General features: G+C 37.6%; 3 protein-coding genes across 3 annotated transcripts; all 3 read left to right on the plus strand.

Moving 5' to 3' along the window:
• Positions 1–501: 501 nt before the first annotated feature.
• On the plus strand, positions 502–1,440 carry LOC103116541 (olfactory receptor 4C11-like). Its single transcript, XM_007526440.1, has one exon. The coding sequence runs from the start codon at positions 502–504 to the stop codon at positions 1,438–1,440; it is 939 nt and encodes a 312-aa protein (XP_007526502.1).
• Positions 1,441–12,327: 10,887 nt separating this feature from the next.
• LOC103116542 (olfactory receptor 4C11-like) lies at positions 12,328–13,260 on the plus strand. The gene has a single exon (XM_007526441.1). It carries the CDS (start codon positions 12,328–12,330, stop codon positions 13,258–13,260), a length of 933 nt encoding a protein of 310 aa, XP_007526503.1.
• Positions 13,261–20,272: 7,012 nt separating this feature from the next.
• On the plus strand, positions 20,273–21,208 carry LOC103116543 (olfactory receptor 4C11-like). Its single transcript, XM_007526442.2, has one exon. It carries the CDS (start codon positions 20,273–20,275, stop codon positions 21,206–21,208), a length of 936 nt encoding a protein of 311 aa, XP_007526504.2.
• The last annotated feature ends 1,605 nt before the right edge of the window (positions 21,209–22,813 follow it).

The raw sequence follows: 22,813 nt of genomic DNA on the forward strand, positions 1-22,813 counted from the left end.
ACATGATCAACCATATATATTTGGACAGAACATAGAGAAAATGATGGCAGGGAGATAAAGAGGGGGAGAGAAAGACAACGTTTGTGAAGTGAGACATCCCTTGCCCACTGCAGATGGAGAGCCAGGGGCTCAAACAGGAATCTTTGGGCAGGTACTTGCTCTTCATATTATAACTTGGTGTGCTACTACCCAACCCATATATATAGTTTTATTTTTGTATTTATTTTAATGACAGAGATACAGAAAGAAAGAAAGAGAGAGACAGAGAGAGGGAGGGAGAGAGGCTAGAGTACTACTCAGCTATGGATTATAGTGGTGCTGGGGATTGAACCTGGGACCTAAGGTCCTCAGGAATGAAAGTCTTTTTATATAACCAATTATGTGGTCTCCCCAGCCCCAAGCAACCATATATGTTTATCCTCCAAAATAAATATTTTTTTCTTTTGCTTTGCAGATTTAATGATTTCTAAACCAATTTTTTTCTCTTTGTGAACTGAAAGAATGCAGCAGAATAACACTGTAAAGGAGTTCATCCTTTTGGGATTGACACAGGATCCAACGAAACAAAAACTGGTGTTTGTAATCTTCTTCTTTTTCTATGCGGGAACGGTAATAGGAAATTTGCTCATTATTGTGACCATCAAGTACAGCAGAACACTTGGGAGTCCCATGTACTTCTTCTTGTTTTATTTGTCCTTTGCTGATCTTTGCTTTTCTACTTCCATAGCCCCAAGGTTGTTTGTGGATTCTCTCTCTTCAGAAAAAGTCATATCTTACAATGAATGCCTGACACAGATCTTCGCACTGCACTTATTTGGAGCCATGGAGGTCTTTGACCTTGTCCTCATGGCAATTGATCGCTATGTAGCCATCTGCAAGCCCTTGCATTACCCGACCATCATGAGCAGGCGGGTCTGCATCGTTCTGATTGTCATTGCCTCAATAGGGTCTTTCTTACATTCTATTACTCAGATTATATTGGCCTTGAGGCTGCCTTTCTGTGGTCCCAATTTAATTGATCACTATTGCTGTGATTTGCAGCCCCTACTGAAGCTAGCGTGCATGGACACTTATGTCATCAACCTGCTTTTTGTGACTAACAGTGGGGCCATTTGTTCCTGCAGTCTCATGATTCTGATGACCTCATACATTGTGATCTTGTATTCACTGCGAAACCACAGTGTGGAGGGAAGGAGAAAAGCTCTCTCTACCTGCACAACACACATCATTGTGGTACTCTTATCACTTGTTCCCTGTATATTCATGTATGCACGACCCCCAGTTACCTTCCCGATTGACAAGACAGTGGAAGTATTTTACACTATTGGCACACCCTTTCTCAACCCACTTATCTACACTCTGAGGAATGCAGAGGTGAAACAGGCCATGAGAAAAATGTGGCATATTAAAAATATTTCAGAAAGCAAAAGATTAATTTGAATCCTTAATTTGGGATCGTGTGCTCTTCTGCCATGTACACAACCCAGATTTGAGCCTGGTTTCTATCACATTCCAGGACGCTTCTGTTCTCCCGCTCTCTCTCTGTCTCTCTGTCTCTCTCTTTCTCCCAAAAATAAATAAAGAACCTAGCACTATAGCTATCTTTATTTTATAATAGAATAATAAAAGAAAATTCACCAGCCATATATGGGGAAATAGTGCATTATCAGTGTCTCATTCCTCAGATTGTGATTGAAAAACTATGCTACTCTGTAGGATTAAAGTAAGAGAAAGATAAGAAAAGTACGCTAGTTGTGATTTATTGTGCAAGGGACTTTGCTGAGTGTCAGATCATAACATATTACTAATATTTAATAAATTGTAAACAATTATGATATTTTTATCTATAATAATTTATGGTAATTTACTAAAAACAATGTTTTTGTGTGTATGTTAAGGCTATAGAATTAATGAGTATGGAAATCTCGAAAGATTGTATAAAAATTACACCACATGTCTAAAGTTTCTAGTACACATCTCAAATGTTTGACACTATCTATGTCACACCTTCTGGTTGTTATTATATGGAAAATGTGATTCCAGGCATAAATTCCAAATGATAATCAAATAGTGAACTTTATACAGTATTTGCCTCCTGACAGTACTTATCTATCAAGATGTAGAATAGATCATTTATATTGGAGTAAGGAGTTTTATTTTCTGTACTGAATCCAAGAAATTTCTGTTTTTATTTAATTTTTTAACTGTATTTAATTTGATAGGACAGAGAGAAATTGAGAGGGAGGGCAGGCAGAGAAGGAGAGAGAGACACCTGCAGCACTGCTTCACCACTTGTGAAGCTTTTTCCCTTCAGGTGGGGACTGGGGGCTTGAACCTGGGATCTTGTGCACTGTAATGTGTGTGCTTAACCAGGTGCACCACCACTCACCCCAAGAAAATTTCTAAGTATACTTCTCAGTGACAGCATATGCTGTAACTCCTGATTAAATTACAGAATGAGAAAGTAAAACATGGTTCTCAGAGAGTGAACACAATGCATTTGAAACATTAAGCATACAAATGTCGAAAGATATGAATTTACATTCACCAAGACTTTCTTGATTATGACTACCACTGAGTTCCCACAACTATTCAACAACAAAAAATGAAATTGAGTTACCAAAATGCCATCGTCCCTTGGCATTTTCAGTCAGGTTGATGGCACTGCATATCTTCTTCCATGGAAGGATCAGCATTTGATTCTCAATCAGTAATTACACAGAATATGAAATTGCCTTGCCTGCAGATGATGATTCTGCTAAACTACTATACATACATCAAACAAGAATGTCTTGTCCACCACCCTGATAATGCATACCTCTTTTCTTCTAATTATGATACTCACTTCATATCACATGCACTACAGATATGTCCTTATAACCATAGAATTCACTGATCTCATGTTCTTTAGCATAATGATAATAAGAGTGAGAGTATTGCCTATGTGGCAGTGACATGAAGCACTGGCACAGGAGTCTTCAGTTCCTTAGAAAAGTCTACAGGTTCTTTTTTTTAAAAACACTTTTTTATATTTATTTATCATTTATTCCCTTTTGTTGCCCTTTTTATTGTTGTAGTTATTATTGATGTCGTCGTTGTTGGATAGGACAGAGATACGTGGAGAGAGGAGGGGAAGACAGAGAGGGGGAGAGAAGGATAGATACCTACAGACCTGCTTCACCACCTGTGAAGCAACTCCCCTGCAGGTGAGGAGCCGGGGGCTTGATCCCGGATCCTTATGCTAGTCCTTGTGCTTTGTGCCACATGCACTTAACCCGCTGCACTACCGCCCTACTCCCGAAAAGTCTACAGATTCTAAGGCACCATTCATTTGATATTGCTTTCTTCCATAGGTACGATTCATTGATCTGGTAATCTGAAGGTAGAAATTGAAGTAATACCACTCACAGTTATATCTCTCTTGATTTTCTGACCTTAAGTCATTACTTTTTTTTTTTTAATCCTGGACACTGCTCAGCTCTGATTTACAGGGGTGCTGGGACTAAATATAAGACACAGGAGCCTCAGTCATGAAAGTTTTGCACCTGATCATTCGGCTGTCTATCTAGCCCTTGATTTTTTTTTTTTTTTTTTTTTTTTTTTCCTACAGGGTTATGGCTGGAGCTTGGTGCCTGAACTACAAATCTGCTGCTCCTGGAGGCCATTTTCCATTTTGTTGCTCTTATTGTTGTTTCCTATTGTTGTCACTGCTGCTGCTGCTGTTGTTGTTGGGTAGGACAGAGAGAAATTGAGAGAAGAGAAGAAGACAGAAAGGGGGAGAGAAAGATAGATATCTACAGGCCTGCTTCACTGCCAATGAAGCAATCCCCCTGCAGGCAGAAAGCCTAGGGCTTAAACTGGGATCCTTACTCTGGTCCTTGCACTTTGCACCATGTGTGCTTAACCCACTGTGTTACCGCCCAGCCTAGATTTGCTGATTTTTATCACTGAGTGGTTCACTTATAAAAAACTTGTTCACTGTTATAATTTATTATATCTAAATTGGTTGATTGATCATATTACCAAGGGAATGGAATTGCCATTTATTGATTAGATTGATTGGAAAATTTATTTATTTGCATTGAGAAGAGAATTCCATTGGTAATACAACAGCCTGAGATACCAAAGTTCCAAGATTTGGTTCCCTGGCACCACCATATGTCAGAACTGAACAGAGCTCTGATGAAAAAAGCAAATTATTTGGGGATGGGTGATGACACACCTGGTTAAGCACATATATTACAATGTGCAGAGGCCTAGGTTCAAGACCTTGGTCCCTACCGGCAGTGGGAAAGATTTATGAGTGGTGAAGTAGTGTTAACACAATCTCTCTCTCTCCCCCCAATTTCTGTTTATCTCCAATAAGTAATGAATCAATATACACACACACACACACACATATATATATATATATATATATACATATATATATATATATATATATATATATATTGTAATTTCATGAGAGACAGAGAGATAAAGAGAAACCAGATCACCGTCTTTGGCATATGTAGTGCCATGAATTGAACCTAGAACCTCATACACACACATATGTTTTACTCCACTAGCTAAGTGACCCTTCATCAGACTCCTCCATGTTTGCTTCCATTAACACATGGTATACTTTCTTAGAGGTCTTAGTTTCAACAGAAGAAATGTTTCTGCCAGGAGTCCCATCAAGAGTCTATTGAACTGATAGTTAAGTGCACTGCCAAACAACTTTAAGATTCTCATAATTTTGAGTTTACAAGCAAAGACAAATAGATCTCTTGTTTTAGGCAAGACTGATTATGAATTCCAAAGGCGGGGGTGGGGGGCTTGGGCATTGACTCTGTGATGGAGATTAGCACAATTCTGTAATGAGGGTTTTCCAAAGGACCTGACATAATATACCGTGCCCTTAAACTCTGATGAATTAAAGGTCATAATGACCCAATCAAAGAACAGTTGGGAACTGCTCAGACCCTTCAGCAATGAAAATCTGTGCCACGATAAAGTGTCATAAATTTAGATGGAGAAGGTCAGGCTTTGTAGTACAGTGGGTTAAGCACACATGGCACAAAGTGCCAGGACAGGCATAAGGATCTTGATTCGAGATGCTGGCTCCCAACCTGCAGGGGAGGTTGCTTCACAGACAGTGAAGCAGGTCTACAGGTGTCAATCTTTCTCTCCTCCTCTCTGCCTCTCCTTCTCTCTTGATTTCTCTCTGTCTTATCCAACAACAACAACAGCAACGACAACAATAATAATAACAACAACAAGGGTAATAACAAGGGCAACAAAATGGGAAAAACAGCCACCAGGAGCAGTGGATTCTGAGTGCAGGCACCGAGCTCCAGCAATAACCCTGGAGGCAAAAATAAATAAATTAGTTAAATGAAATAAACAAAATAAATAAATTTGGATGGCATCTGAATTAAAAGAGAATACAAAATAGTCAAGGACAAGCATACGGACCCTTGGGGGGGCGCGTCACAATTAGTGAAGAGGTCTGCAGGTGTCCATCTCTCTCTCTCCCTCTCTTTCTCCCCCACCCCTCAATTTCGCTCTGTCCTATTGAATAAAAAGTGGGTGGAGGGAAGAAAAAGTATGGCTGCCGGAAGCAGTGGGTTCACAGTCCCAGGCACCAAGCCTAGCCAACATTAGAGGCAAAATAAGTAAATAAGTAAGTAAATGAGATAGAGAAAGAATACAAAACAGGGAACAATGATGATACAGCTGGTATAACACAGATATTATAACACACAAGGATCCCAGTTCAAGCCTCCAGTTCCCACCTTAAAAGGTGAAGCTTCACGATCAGTAAGGAAGAGCTACAGGTGTCTCTTTCACTCTCTGCCTTCTTTCTCTCCCTCTTCCCTATCAATTTCTGTTTATGTTAAAAACTTAAATTAATACTTAAAAAATAGAAGTTTAACACACCTCAACTGGGATAAATAAAAAGAAGCACACACACACACACACACAATAATACAAAATGCGTGCGATAAGAAAGTAGTCATAAAATAATTTGGACAATGGCTAAAATGTGGACTGGAGTTTTTTCACTAATCTTATTTTTATGAATGCCTGTGTGTATTTCTGGCTGATATTTCAGGATAATCTGAACATTGAGAAAAGAACATAGTCCTCGTTAGTAAAAGTGGTCCTTATCAAATCAGTTGAAAGTCTTAAAATAATGAGTTTCTTCCCCTGAATAAGAAAGACTTCTTCCTGAAAATTTTATCTGTAACATAAAATTTATTCCCTAGAATACTGGTCACTTGCATTTAAACATTTCTGATTCTATAGAAACTCCCATTAAAGAAACATTTATGGAGGGCTGGATGGTAGCACAGTGAGTTAAGCGCACATGACGCAAAGCACAAGGACCAGCGTTAAGGATCCCGGTTCAAGCCCCCTGGCTTCCTACTTGCAGGAGGTCACTTTGTAAGTGGTGAAGCAGGTCTGCAGGTGTCTGTCTTTCTCTCCTCTCTGTCTCCCCCTCCTCTTTCAATTTCTCTCTGTCCTATCCAACAACAACAGCTATAACAACAATAACAAGGGCAACAAAATGGGAAAAATAGCCTCCAGGAGCAGTGTATTTGTGGATTCGTAGTGCTGGCACTGAGCCCCAGTGATAACCCTGGAAGCAAAAAAGAAAAAAATAAATATTTATGTGTGTTTGTTTACCAGAGCACTGCACCTATCTGGTTTATGGTGGTGCTTGGGATTGAACCTGTGGCCTTTGGTGCCTCAGGCATGAAACTCATTTTACATAACCATTGTTCTATTTTCCTAGTTCCAAAGAACTGGCTTTGTAACATAAACTCATATTAGTTTACAGCACCTTTTGCTCTTTAGAAACAACCTGGGACTAGCTCTGTATTTCTGTCTGCATGCCAGTGTTTATTTAGATGCATGCTTGTGCTTTAGCATTTTTGTTCGTTTTTTTTTACTTTCTTTTTAAAATTTTTTTAATTTTATTTAAGAAAGGATTAATTAACAAACCATAGGGTAGGAGGGGTACAACTCCACACAGTTCCCACCACCCAATCTTCATATCCCACCCCCTCCCCTGATAGCTTTCCCATTCTCTAGCCCTCTGGGAGCATGGACCCAGGGTCCTTGAGGGTTGCAGAAGGTAGAAGGTCTGGCTTCTGTAATTGCTTCCCCGCTGAACATGGGCGTTGACTGGTTGGTCCATACTCCCAGTCTGCCTCTCTCTTTCCCTAGTAGGGTGGGTCTCTGGGGAAGCTGAGCTCCAGGACACATTGGCGGGGTCTTCAATCCAGGGAAGCCTGGCCAGCATCCTGGTGGCATCTGGAACCTGGTGACTGAAAAGAGAGTTAACATACAAAGCCAAACAAATTGTTGAGCAATCATGGACCCAAAGCTTGGAATAGAGGAGAGGAAATGTTAGGGAGGTACTCACTGCAAACTCTAGTGTACTTCTGCTTTCAGGTATATATTTTGCAGTAGTTTATGGATACGTGTGAACATATGCTCTCTCTCACAGAAACTGGTGTATATCTAGGTTTTGGGACTTTATTAGAAAGTGAACCACCTGAGATGAAATTAGAGTATATTATGAAGCTGAAGGGTTGTCATTCCACACGTGAAGTCTCTGGACACAGTCTGAAGTTAAGCATGTTGAGGTGGCAATCGTTGCATTGGTTAGGTTGTGATTGGCGGATGCAATATTATTTGATATGGATTGGGAGAGGCATACGGGAAAGTGGGCCCTATCCAAGGGTTCCAGGACTGGGGGAAGTAGGGGCTCTATAGTGGAGATGTGGGGTTCCTGCTGTCTTAGGGTTCAAAAAGACAATCGATAGTTAATGTTATCATCACATTATTTGGTAATTGGGTTAACTAAAAAGTCCTTTTGTTAGGGTTTGCTGTATAGTACCCAGTATCTTGTATATAGCTGTGTTATTGGTTGCTTCTGATCTACTTGGTCTAGGCTTTTGAGAGAGTCTGCATATCAATTACACAGCCTATATATTGAAAAGATTAAGTTTGTGTTTTGAAAAAATTCGAGACATACAATTAATTTTCCTCCTCTCATATTAATTAGTGATTTATATGACTACATTTTACTAGGAGTATACATTTACTAGGAGTGTTTTTTTTACTTTCTAAAAAAAAAGTTATTATTTTTTTTGTACTTACTGCACAAGTCTCCATCTCACTGTATCCATTTGCTCATTAAGAACTAGACAACTTTTCTTCAAAACCTCCAATTTGTTTCAATTGAAAATGGAGGAGAACTGGGAGGGATGTGGAGGGGGGCAGGTTTGAGGATCCTTATGTATGATGCTGGTTAGGGACTTAGACTGGGGTGGGTATTTTTGCAGGCACTTATCATGGTGAGATGAGAAATTTTATTCATGTGTCAGCTACTGTACTGGAAACCATTAATCTCCCAATAAATTTTAAAATAAATGGTGTTAGAAAATAAATGGGTATCCCTTTCTGTATTAGTAAAAAGACATTATCTATGAGCCCTGTGAATATCTTGCAATACTAGAAAAACTTTTTGCATATAACATTATAGAGTAAGTCATTTATGACATCTGGGTCATCTTATTAACTGTATAAAAAGGGACTCAGTAGGAAATGACCTTCCCCAGAGCTCCCTATTCTGCATCATTGGTGCTTAAACACTCCCCAGGGAAGGTATAAAGAAGCATTTCCCAGTTGAAATCTTGTGTGAGAATGACTTTCAAAATGACTGTGGCAAAGTTAGGGTTTTCTTAGTTGGCTATCTGAAAAAAAAAAAAATCTCATGCAATAGAATAAATCCTCACTGCAGATATTCAGACAGGCTATTAGAACTTAGAGTGAAATTACTGAAGTGAAAAGGTGTACAAATTATTTTAGGCATAAAAGAATTCTAACTAAACATCCTGCATAAGATCTTACTAACTGGTAAGGTTTATTCTAGAAATCATCCTAGTTGTTTTTCTTATCTGTACAAAATGGATCAAACCAACAACACAGTAATACAGAAAGGCACTTTTAGAAAGGTAAAAAGTTTCAGTTTTCTAGAGATGCTTATAATCTACACTGAGAAGATGGGATCAAAAGAAGCAAAAGGCAGTTCCTGATAGAAATGGCCGCTTTTAGGTAAGCACTGTTGGTTGATGGGGTGTAAGTGACAAACTTACACTAACTGTGTGTTCCAAGGATTACTCTATGGCTATAAAGATTTTTATGGTGCATATAGTGAGATGCAGGATGTTTGCCTCAAAAACTATTCTGAGTATAGAACAGTGCCTTGTATCTCTGTATTAATAATAAATCAATCACATTAGCTTGTATATGTGTGTGTGTACATGGCGTTGTGTACACATACGAATTGTATATGTACTACACAGGGGAGCATATAGCTGAAGATCTATGATAGATAGATGATAACCACTTTAATAATCCTTAATTGAAACAACTACACATATATTTCACTAAAAATATTTATTTCATCAATTACACATGAGAGAGTTTTACCTGAGACAAGAGGATAGTAAGAAACCAGAGAAACTTGTACATGCGGTACCAGAGAGTGAAGCAGAAACCTCTGACATACGAGTTTAATACTTTCCAGTTGAGACATTTGTCTCTTCAAAAAATAAACTTTACAGGGCAGGGGTAGATAGCATAGTGGTTATGCAAACAAACTCTCATGCCTGAGGCTCCAAAGTCCCAGGTTCAATCCCCTGCACCACCATAAGCCAGAGCTGAGCCATGCTCTGGTAAAAAATAATAATGAGGGAATTGGGTGGTAGTTCAGTGGGTTAAGCGAATGTGGCGCAAAGCACAAGGGCCAGCATAAGGATCCCGGTTTGAGCCCCGGCTCCCCACCTGCAGGGGAGTTGCTTCACAAGAGGTGAAGCAGGTTTGCAGGTGTCTATCTTTCTCTCCCCCTCTCTGTCTTCCCCTCCTCTCTCCATTTCTCTGTCTTATCCAACAATGACATCGACATCAATAATAACAATAATAACTGCAACAATAAAAAGGGCAATAAAAGGGAATAAATAAATATAAAAAACACTGAAAAAAGTTGCCTCTTAAAAATAATAATGATAATAATAATAGATAAAAATAAAAAGTAAACTTTATTTTATCTGATAGAGCAGAGAGAAGTTGAGAGAGGAGAGAGGGAGTAAAAGCAGCACTGCTTCAACACACATGAAGCTTATACCCTGCAGGTGGGGACCGGGGCTTTGAATCTGGGTCCATGTGCATGGTAATACAGGCACTTAACCAGGTGTGTCACCACCCAGCCTCTTGAGCCATTTCTCACCGTATTTCATGTATTTTTGCTGAAGATTTATAGCAATGTGCACAATTGGTAAAGTTTAAGACTGCAGTTAAACAGGATGTCAATGGCATAGTGGCAGAAATGCAATAAAGGACACTTAACCTCCAAAACTAAATCTGTATCTGAAATCACCTCATTAAAACTCTTTGACCTAAGGGAGTCGGGCAGTAGCGCAGTGGGTTAAGTGCTTGTGTCGCCAAGCACAAGGACCGGCTTAAGGATCCTGGTTCGAGCCCCCGGCTCCCCACCTGCAGGGGAGTCCTTTCACAAGTGGTGAAGCAGGTCTACAGGTGTCTCTCTCCCTTTCTTTGTCTTCCCCTCCTCTCTCCATTTCTCTCTGTCCTATCCAACAACAATGACATTAATAACAACAACAATAATAACTACAACAAGGACAACAAAAGGGAATACATAAATATTTTTAAAAAATTAAAAAAAAAAACCTCTTTGACCTTAATCTTGCACTAAGAACTTTGCATTCACTACATCTTATATCAGAAATCATTTGTTATGCAACAGTTGTCAGTATAAATAGAAAATTTATTAAATTAATGTTTAAATATTCATTTTAATATGGCATATTCATGATCTATGAAAATATGCAAAGAGATGGAATATTTTATAAGGTAGGATATTCTAACATTAACACTAAAATGAGAGGCTCCACCTAGGGAATACAGATTTTTATTATCTTGGTACTCTCCTAAGTGCAATTGTGGTATCTGAGTATATAACCTGTGATGTGTTCTATTTATTTAGCTCTTATGAAAATATTACCATCCTAAGCATACTGATCAGGGTTTATTCACTTAGGATCAGATTTTAGAGAAAAAAAATCCCATAGCTACTGGCTTTGTATTTATAAAGATTAATATTTAAAATGAATTCATGCTTAATTGATGTACTCTTTCTTCCAACTTATGGAAATATATATATATATATATATATATATATATATATATATATTCAGTTTGACTTTTATAATTTCAAGCTGCAATATCCTTTGAGGGACACCTGCACAAAAATTAATTTTTTTTACTCTTTGACTTATAAAAATAGTATTAATTCCCTTCCTTTTTCTTATCTTTCATTACTGAATTCAAAGAATAAAGTATTCAAGATTAGAAGTTCCCAAAAACATTTGAAGAGTTTCAGTGACAGAGCAATTTGAGGCCATTTTTTAAAATTTCCTATTCTATTTAATGTAGCTTTTCTATATTTCCAATGCATTCTAAGCTCTTTATATATTTTGACTTAAAGATATATATATGTATATATATGGCTATAAAAGTAATTAGAGGAATAATTCAATTTTTAATTAAAGTAGTTAATTTAATGAAAAAGTTTAATTGCAGAAACTGAATTAGAACTGCAAACAACTAGGAAATACAGAGAGATAAAGAAAATATATTTTCTCAAATCAATAGATTAAAGTAAATATTGTAATAGAATGATCTGGCTGGGTATTTCTTGTGAAATTTTATTTGTGTGCATATTTTTTTGTTTTTTCTGTACATAGGATGTAGAGAAAGACAGAGACAGATTGTGGATGCCAACTTAATCTTTGTTAAATGAGACAACCATGCCTCAACAATTGCAACAACTGCACATAAATGTTCAGAAGAGTTATTCAGAGTCCTTTTATAACAGAATTAGAGCTGGTTGAAGTAATGTGCAAATATATTAAAGTGACTGATGCATACTTTGTCTCTGCTGTTATAAGATGCTACCTTAAGGGTTTCTTGCTGAAATATGAAAAAGGCATTCAGCAACTGTTATCCATTCATATCAAAACAAATGCTTATTATGCCTGAAGAAAACTTTTATCCAATCAAGTAACTACATAGAATATTTTAATTGGTTTTACCTGAACGACTATAACAATACGGAAGTTACTATCCATTGGAAGCTTGTGCTTCCATGATAAACCACATGTACGTAGCCTTCACATTTATCCTTTCATTTTTTTTTTCTTTGCAGATTAGCTCTTTCTATCCTAAGCTTTCTCTGCATCAGCTGAAGCAATGAAGTACAATAACAGTGTAAATCAATTCAAGCTCTTAGGTTTGACACAGGATCCAGACAGACAGAAAATAGTATTTATAATTTTTTTCATTTTCTATGTGGCAACTGTCATGGGCAACTTGCTTATTATTGTGACTGTGAAGTGCAGCCGGATGCTTGGAAGCCCCATGTACTTCTTCCTGTTTTATTTGTCCCTTACTGATTTCTGTTTTTCAACATCCATAACTCCCAGGCTGCTTGTGGATTCTCTCTCTTCAAAGAAAATCATATCTTACAATGAATGTCTGACTCAAGTCTTTGCACTGCACTTATTTGGAGCCATGGAAATCTTTGTCCTGATCCTCATGTCTGCTGATCGCTATGTGGCCATCTGTAAGCCCTTGCGTTACCCAACCATCATGAGGCGACAAGTCTGCATCATCCTGATTATCCTTTCCTGGACAGGATCCTTCATACATTCTATAGCTCAGATTATGCTGGCCTTAGAATTGCCTTTCTGCGGTCCGAATTTGATTGATCATTATTGTTGTGATTTGCAGCCTTTGCTAAAACTTGCTTGCACGGACACTTACGCAATCAATTTGCAACTGGTTTGTAACAGTGGGGTCCTTTGTACAACTGGTTTTGTGATGCTAATCATCTCGTACATAGTCATTTTGTATTCTCTGAGAAATCACAGTGCAGAAGGGAGGAGAAAAGCTCTCTCTACTTGCACTTCACATGTCACTGTAGTAGTCTTATCATTTGGGCCTTGTATATTTATATACACACGCCCTCCTATCACTTTTGCTGTTGACAAGATGGTAGAAATATTTTACACAATTGGAATACCCTGCCTCAACCCACTCATTTATACACTGAGGAATGCAGAAATGAAAAATGCCATGAGAAAATTATGGCATATCAAAACTGCCACTGGGAGTAGAGATTGAAATGAGAGTCTTGGTTCACAACTTCTTTAGTCATGACTTCACTGAGTCTACAAATTTCAAATGTCTCATTGTGACTTGATGGACCCTCCATAATGCAGTATAATGTAACTTTCTTTACATTTTTCTGTGATTTTGATTCAACTGAGGAAAGTACTAAGGATAGTTTGGATGATTTCATCAAGTATTACTCATGGTAATTTCAGTGAATATAGGTTCTGCAATGAATAAAACAAATAGGCATGAAAAATTTCACTCACGATTACAAGTTGTATATTTTAAAGTTCTAACAAATTGGGGTTCAGTTTTACCACCTTCAGTCACAATAATCTATCATTTTAATGACATATGTAAAATAATAAAGTATGTAATGTTAGGCAGTGATACCTATAATCATACAGTGAGGTAAGCACTGAAATATTCTTATTTTAGGCATATTGCACCAAAGCAAAGGACTCCGGGGAAATCAGAAAAGGGGCACGATGAAGAGAGATTGGGATCCTGCTGTGTCTCCTAGACACCCATCTAGAGGAGATGAGAGACTGTGCATATGTGTTTAAGACTATATTGTAAACCACTAGCCCCTTAATAATTTTTAATTATAAAACAAAGCAATATCAAAAAGGAACGTTAAAGAACTAAAAGGAAGGGGAAATTATTTAATAGTCATATTAAGAAGACAGTTACCAGATATAAAGTGATTTCTCAAATTATGTTCATAACAGTTATGTGACAGTCTACATCAATCTTTATAGCTTTGTAAAGAAAGTAGAACAGCTGTTATTTATTTAGTGAGATGGAAACTTTGCTTGCACACCACATATAAATATATATTATATATACACATATAAGTGCATAAATAGAGACCTATAAATATCATTATATACAGATTCATTCTGATAGCTTTCAGATTAATTTTTTATATATTTGATCCATATTAACATGCTGTCTATAGCAAAATATATCTAAATGTATCTGAACATAAAATAAAATCCAATCATTGTGTCGGGCCATTACAAAATGGCTAAAACTCAAGGAAGATTAATTAACTCCATGTGTTTAGACACATTCTCCTTTTTCATGTGATGTAGAGTGAATTTCTTGACTAGCAGCAATATTGTCTGTGATATGATGGTGCATAGACATTTCAAATTTCTTGCAGTAACAGTATTTGTAGGGAAGAACACACACACACACACACACAGAGTAAATCTCTATAGCACTGAAAGCAATATTCTTATTCTCCCCCCTTCCCTAACACGAAAAAAAGATCAATATAACCACACTCAAACCAGGCAGGAATTCCCCAGGAATAACTCTGTCTTTGGGACTCACTGCCATTTTTTGTTACTTTCATATTGAGCACCAACTGGTGGTTATAATCAGAAATGCTTTGGTGAGTGAAATCCTTATTTTTTGACAATTTCACGTATGCAAGTCTGTTATAGAATGCAGGTGGGGCTTGTATGGTGGGCATAGTAGTGGGTATAGTATCTCAGGTAGGGGCTGGGCATGGCATATCTATTTGATTACGCATTACTGTACACAAGAACTCAGGTTCAAGCACCAGGGAAGGAAGCTTCCCCTTGGGGAAGCTTCACACATGTCAAAGCAATATTCAGGTGTGTCTCTTTCTCTCCCCTTAACTCCCCTCCCCCTCTAAATTTCTCATGAGCATATCATATAAAATAAGAATTTAAAAATATTTAAAAATTATAAGTAATAAAACCTTCACTTTCTCAGGTGAAGTTGTGGGGGGAAAGTTGATGCTATAAACTGTTAGCCGCCCCTGGTGCATAACAATTGGCACTTAGGGAAAGTGGTTTAATGAAGGAAATTATTTGAGCTGGCTATGTCTGCATATAAAATATTCTATATCGGGTTGGGCGGTAGCGCAGTGGGTTAAGCGCACATGGCCAGAAGCACAAGGACTGACATAAGGATCCCGGTTCGAGCCACTGGTTCCCCACCTGCAAGGGGGTCACTTCGCAAGCAATGAGGTGAAGCAAGTCTACAGGTGTCTGTCTTTCATTCCCCCTCTGTCATCCCCTCCTTTCTCACTCTCTGTTCTATCCAACAACGACAGCAGTAACAACAGTAATAATGACAACAATAAATAACAAGGGCAATAAAAGAGAAAAAAATGGCCTCCAGGAGCAGAGGCTTCATAGTGCAGGCAACGAGCCCCATCCCTGCAAGTATAGCCAAGATATTGGAAGAGAGATGACTTCTTCATTTTTAACAACTTCACAGTATAATAAGTATAATAATTGCAGTATAATAAGACATACTGAAGACTGTTTTTCTTATAAAACTACCTTTATTATTTTAATGTAAGAAATAAACCAGAGAGAAAGATAGATGATAGATAGATAGATGATAGATAGATAGAGAGATAGATAGATGGTAGACAGACAGATAGATGATAGCAAAATAATGCTCAGCCTAGTTTATTTTTTTCATTTTTTAAAATTTTTATTTATAAACAGGAAACATTGACTAAACCATAGGATAAGAGGGGTAGAACTACACACAATTACCACCATCAGAACTCTGTATCCCATCCCCTCCTCTGATAGCTTTCTTATTCTTTAACCCTCTAGGTGTATGGGCCTAAAGTCATTGTGGGATGCAGAAGGTGGAAGATCTGGCTTCTGTAATTGCTTCCCCACTGAACATGGGTGTTGACAGGTCGATCCATACTCCCAGTCTGTGTCTCTCTTTTCCTAATGGGGAAGGGCTCTGGGGAAGCGGAGCTCCAGGACACATTGGTGGGGTCGTCTTTCCAGGGAAGTCTGGTCCGCACATTGCTAACATCTGGAACCTGGTGGTTGAAAAGAGAGTTAACATACAAAGCCAAACAAATTGCTGACCAATCATGGATCTAAAGGCTGGAATAGTGCAGATGAAGAGTTGGGGGTGAGGTCTCCATTTTGTAGATAGCTAGTAGGCATATTTTAGTTATATTCCAAAGGGCCTGTGGCTATACTAGTTTTTTTTTCTTTTTCTTTTTCCCCCTGAGCCTGAAATCTGATATGCAAGTATATCCACGTTATTGTCTTAGGAGGTGATGCCATGGCTGGAAAAAGGACCAGAAAGCTGGATCAGGGAAAAGAGTATCTCCCTAGTATGGGAAAGGGGTATAAATATTGTTGACCGCAAACCTCATCAATGTGATGTGATCTGGGGCCCATATTCAGCTTAGGACCCTTTGTGAACTCTGTATCCCTGTAGATCTGAGCTCACATTCTGTGGTCATAAGCTGGAACATTCCAAGCTGCCCCAATATCAGGACCCATCTTCCTCAGGTGTAGCTTAGAGTACATTGTCCAGCCTCCCTTCGGAGGATGGTACATTCTCTAACATTGCTGATCCAAGTTAAGGGCAAGGTCCTATGGGGGCCCACAAAGGAGTCTATTGTGTTGTTCCCGATAGAGATGACCGGTAACAATGGAGAGAGGGATTTATTCGAGGTCTAGGCCCATCATGTCTTTTTGGGAATCTCAGGACACCCTGACTAGGTCCCCAGCTGATGGGGTGGCCTGATAGTGACTAAACAGTTAAAGGAGGCAACCATCAACAAGCCTACAGTGAAAGAAGTTCTAAAATACTTCTTATAAACAAGAACATCACTATCATATTTACAATATATCAGAGCAAATAAAAAATGTTGAATAATGGCACTACAACACATTAATATCAATAAATATCAATGGCTTAAACTCACCCATTAAAAGGCACAGAGTGGGAAGATGGATCAGAAAACTCAACCCAACCATATGCTGCTTGCAAGAATCCCATCTGACCCAACAAAACAAACAGACTTAATGTGAAAGGATGGAAAATTATCATGCAGGCTAATGGACCACAAAAACAAAAACAAAACCGCAGGAACAGCCATTCTCATTTCTCAACCTAGTTCATGATGGTGCCAGGGATTGGACCTCAAATCTCAGAGCCTCAGATATGAAAGTCTTTATTTTTTCCACTTTTACTGAGGGGTAATTAGTTTACAGTAAGGTGGCTGACAAATGGTTTCTCATCCTCCAGTGGCAGGTGTCAAGAACACTCCTGCCCCCAGCCTAAGACCTTTTCCATCATCATGCACAAAGACCCCAATATCCTCTTCATCCCCTCCTATACCCACCTTCCCCAGAGTCTTTTGCTTTGGTGAAGTACACCCCAACTAGTTCAAGTTTCACACTGTGATTTCCTTCTCTGTCCTTGTTAGACATGAAAATCTTCTGCATAACCATTATGCTGTCTTCCTGGCTCCAATATGCTTTATTTAATCTCATTGACCCATGTTTTTAATTGGAAGGAAGGTATACATTAGAGAGTGACTTTCCCTAGACTCCTATATTTTTAATCACTTCTTTTGAAATACTCCTCCAGGGAAGGCAAAATGAGAGTTAGAGGGGAGGGATTCTCAGTCAAAATACTACATGAGAGTGGATTTAAGAAAGGGTTTGGTACATGGGACCACCTTAGAATGACTTCCAGTATGAAAACTTATATTCCTGGCTGTACAGAGTCAGACTGGATAGTACAAGTATCTTTTAAATTCTCACTTTTATAAAGTCTATCCAACTTGCCTCAGAAGACAGAAAAGCACCTGAATATTTCAGCATCATTTTCATATAAGAATGGTAAGAACTATATTGGTCATGATAATAGATGCATTTTCATATAAGAATGGTAAGAACTATATTGGTCATGATAATAGATGCATTTAGCTATGGAAAATGAATCTGATCAATGTATGTATTAGATATGTAGTTCATATATAATACACAGAATATTGGGGGATTTTCTAGAGCTGTGTAACAATCTAAGATAAATTTATGGGGCCTGGGTGATGGTGGACCTGACTGAGTGTGACTGAGTGTCACAACGCGAAAGGATTTGAGTGTCCGATTCCTACCTGCAGGGGGAAAGCTCTGTGAGCAGAGAAGCAGTTCTGCAGGTGTCTCTCTGTCTCTTCTTCTCTACCATCCCACTCCTTCTTGATTTCTTTCTGTCTCTAATAAGTGAATAAAGATAAGTAATAATAAGATAAAGTTATGGAATCAAAGATGTCCACAGAAATTCCTGATGAAAGGCACACCTGGGTGAGAATTGTTAGTAGAACAAGTCAGAAGGAACAAGTACAAATACGATATATTTTCTGTTTCTTTGTTGTTGGGGGGCAGTAATGGTTTGGAAAAACAGCAGTTGACAGATGGGCTCAATTTCTCATCCTCCTATGACTGGTGTCTGCAAAACACTCTTTACTATCATGCACCTGGCTTTCCAAGCCCACCTCCATCACTCCCCTCCCCTTCCCTCTACAGAGCCCTTGTTTTGGTGCAATGCACCATATGTAGTCCAAGTTTTACTTTGTGTTTATCTGTTCCAGGAATTGCTCGACGGATATGATGATCTTGCTGTGAATAAATAGTATGTAGGCTTCCTAATATTCATTGTGTATAATGCCCATCACTATTGAATTATAATTTTTTAAAAAAATTCATTAACCAATATTTCTTATCTAACTACTTTTCATATAAAAATACTTTTATTATTAGTGCTTAAAAATTGTTTTGGGAGCTAGTGATAACACACAGGTTTAAGCGCACGTGGCTCAAAGTGCGAGGACCGGTATAAGGATCCTAGTTTGAGCGGCTTCCCATGTGCATGGCAGTGAAGCAAGTCTGCAGGTGTCTTTCTCTCCCCCTCTCTATCTTCCCCTCCTCTCTCTGTCCTATCCAACAACAACAGCAGCAGCAGCAACAACAACAATAACAACAACAACCAAGAACAACAAGGGATACAAAATGGGAAAAAATAGCCTCCAGGATCAGTGGATTCATAGTGCAGGCACTGAGTCCCAGTGATAACGCCAGAAGCAATAAATAAATGAATAAATAGTTTTTTAAAGTATATGATTTTTAAGGTGGAGGAGGCAAAAAAAAAGTATATGATTTAAGGGATGTATTTTCACACACTCATACAAAGGTGTGTCACCCCAACTGCAGCAACCACATTTCTTGTGTCCCTACCACTCTCTGGTAATAATTTTCATTCTAATTTTTGGTATCACAAAGGTTTTGCTAATCTGAGCTGACTTTTTTTTTCAGATAGAACTATTAAGATGGAGAAAAAGTGTAGAAGAAAAAGTACCATGGCACAAAGTCTTCCTTTGAATGTGGATAGTATGTTTGACAATCCAGATGAGTGGTGAGCTATCTTGAGAACATATCCTTACACTATTTTTTCATCATTTTCGTGACAGTATCTCTGTGTGTTACAAATATGTTGACTTAGCAAACTAAAGCATAAATAAAGGGAAGATTTAACTATGATCAATATAGCAAATATATAACAGTAAATAAATTTGATGATAGAGACTAAATTTAGAACTATAAAAAAGAAGTAATGAAAATGAAGGGTGAAAGCAAAACAATAGTTAAATTTAAATAAGAAGTTTGATAAACTAGACTGACCTGTATTTAATGTATTTAATACTAATTATTTTTCTCTCTCTCCCTGTCTGAATGTGTGTGCACATGCATGTGTGTTGAGATTTCATTAAGGATGGTACTACAGATGTTTTGAAGAATACTTCTTGATATTCTGGAATATATAATACAATTGCAATACCATGTTCAAGAAATGTGAAATTTATTAAAGCAAATTACTGTTAAACTTCATTTGCTTTTTGCAAAACACACCCTAAGACCACATTCTGTGTAAAACAGTCTCAACTCAAGACATTCTCCACTCACACTCCTAAATCAACATTTATCATCTCTATTACATACCAAATATTCAATATTTATATTTTAGTGTTTCCACAACTAATGAAATATAGGTGCCATGCAAATTAGGTTTCTCACACATGTTATTCAAAATAAAACACGAAATGTGATCTTTGTGACATTCCATGTTCAGGCACATAGATTTCATTTCTATTTGTAGTATTCATCGAAGATTTTTTAATTTGCAGTTTGTGTTTTCTTCATCACCTGGAACAATGAAGCAAAATAACAGTGCCAATGAGTTCATACTCTTAGGATTGACACAGGATCCAAGGAGGCAGAAAGTGGTGATTGCAATCATCTTCATTTTCTATGTGGGAACTGCAGTGGGGAATTTGCTTATTATCTTCACCATCAAGTGCAGTCGGACACTTGGAAGCCCCATGTACTTCTTCCTATTCTATTTGTCTCTTGCTGATTCCTGCTTTTCCACTACCACAGCCCCAAGGCTAATAATTGACGCTCTGTCTTTAAAGAAAAGCATCTCTTACAATGAGTGCCTGACTCAAATCTTTGCACTCCATTTATTTGGTGCCATGGAGATCTTTGTCCTTATCCTCATGGCTGTTGATCGCTATGTGGCCATCTGCAAGCCCTTGCGTTACCCAACCATCATGAGACAACAAGTGTGCGCCATCTTGATTATTCTTTCCTGGATAGGGTCTTTTATTCATTCTATCACGCAGATTGTCCTGGTCTTGAGGTTGACTTTCTGTGGACCCAATTTGATTGATCATTATTGTTGTGATTTACAGCCTTTGCTTAAACTTGCATGCATGGATACATATATGATCAACCTACTGTTTGTCTCTAACAGCGGGGCCCTTTGTACAACTGGCTTTGTGATGTTAATGATCTCATACATAATTATCTTGCATTCACTGAGAAACCACAGTGCAGAAGCAAGAAGAAAAGCTCTCTCTACCTGCACTTCCCACATCATCGTAGTTGTCTTATTTTTCGGTCCTTGTATATTCATATACACACGCCCACCAACTACTCTCCCCATAGATAAGATGGTGGCGGTATTTTACACTATAGGAACACCATTTCTCAATCCACTCATCTACACATTGAGAAATGCAGAAGTGAAAAATGCCATGAGAAAATTATGGAACATCAAAAGAATCTCAGAAATCAAGATGAACTAAAGGTCCCATTTTATTAATTTATTTGTGATTTGACTAACTTTCTTCTAGAGATGACAAATATGGTAGTGTACATAGTAATTTATCTGTGCAGAATAGTAGGACAAGGTTATCAAGGTATTGAAGTAAAGGGTAAGAGAACAATGTGGACGAATTCATCAAAAAAAAAGATAAACAGAAAAGTCATCTCTTATTATTTATATATTCTGTGCTGAGTATAGTAAAAATAAGCAGAAGATCTATACATAACCCCAAATCATGCTACAAACATGTGATAATTTATCCAAGTTGGGCTTAATTATAGCAACTTGATTCATCAGTATGAATTCATAGACATGACTTCTAATAGAAATAAAAAACAAAATACATTGGCATTGCGCAATAGTATCTCTCACAATTCAAAGAAAGAACTGTGGTTATTCCTACTAACAAGTAGGAAAACTGGCATAGTAAGGTTATTCAGTTAGATTTACTGATATACTATAATCAGAATCTAACTAATATCTCAGATTATGCTCTTAAAGTCTATGCTACACTGTCAGAAAATTATTACAAAGGTAAGAGATTTATGCTATTAGTCATAACCTGAGTGGGGCATAGATATAAAATAGATAGACGACTGATTGATATTTAAATAAAGTTTATTTCATTTTATTTAACTAATTGTAATAACCTAAAATTAATAACTGTTCAGTTAAAAATCACAATTGGTAATTATAATTTGCTTGTAGTATTAGGGATTATAATTACACTATGGCTAAAACCTTAATGGGTCAATGAAGCACAAAATGATGAATAAATATTTCATTACACTTTCAAACTCTCTTGTAGGCTTTTACACATCTCAAGATTTTAAATTTATATTACACTAGAAATTGTAACGACTCAAAATATGACAAATAGGATTTTCACTTTATTAAGCGAGCATACCACAAAAAAATCACTTGCCTTTGTGCTATAGCAATCATTTCTGAAAGGTAACATCATGCCTGGTTTATGCTAAATAGCAAATGAAAAAGTAAATAAAGATGTAAAGATCAATTAATAAAAGAAATAAAATTTAAAGTTAACAAACTCTGTTGGAGAAAACAGAGACTTTTTTCTTCATTAATATTCAGACTAAGGAGATTTCTAGGTAGTGCTCTGGGAAAGATGTTTTAACTGAAAAACGAGAGAGATAGGCAACGTGATTATTACCAGTGAATGAAAATATAACTTTGTTTTCTTCCCTTGATGAGAGCACAAATTAGTCATGTAACTGTGATCTTTTCTACCTTAACCACTTTATTTTTGCTGATGTAAAGCTCTTTTGAAAAACAAGTAGGTCCAAAAGCACACAAATTGTTTTCATTTTATGTATACCCGATTTGTCCCACAGAACTTCACTATACGTCAGTGTTAAAGCCCAAGAAATATATCAAGCACACTGACTGTTACACTTTAGTGGCTATAGAGAACAGGGTACTTACTTCACAGTTTAAAATCCATTGACAATTTTTAGAGAGAGCACAGGGACACTGCAGTGTTAAAGATTATAAAGCATGGAAGTGGGGTCAGGTGGTGGCACATCTGGTTAAGCCTATATGTCATAAAGCATGGAAGCACTGG

Source organism: Erinaceus europaeus, chromosome 17 (assembly GCF_950295315.1).
Source record: "Erinaceus europaeus chromosome 17, mEriEur2.1, whole genome shotgun sequence".
Taxonomy (NCBI): domain Eukaryota; kingdom Metazoa; phylum Chordata; class Mammalia; order Eulipotyphla; family Erinaceidae; genus Erinaceus; species Erinaceus europaeus.

What these genes read in the sequence shown, in the direction of transcription:
- LOC103116543 (XM_007526442.2), top strand. Translation starts at nt 20,273, where the DNA reads ATGAAGCAAAATAACAGTGCCAATGAGTTCATACTCTTAGGATTGACA.
- LOC103116541 (XM_007526440.1), top strand. Translation starts at nt 502, where the DNA reads ATGCAGCAGAATAACACTGTAAAGGAGTTCATCCTTTTGGGATTGACA.
- LOC103116542 (XM_007526441.1), top strand. Translation starts at nt 12,328, where the DNA reads ATGAAGTACAATAACAGTGTAAATCAATTCAAGCTCTTAGGTTTGACA.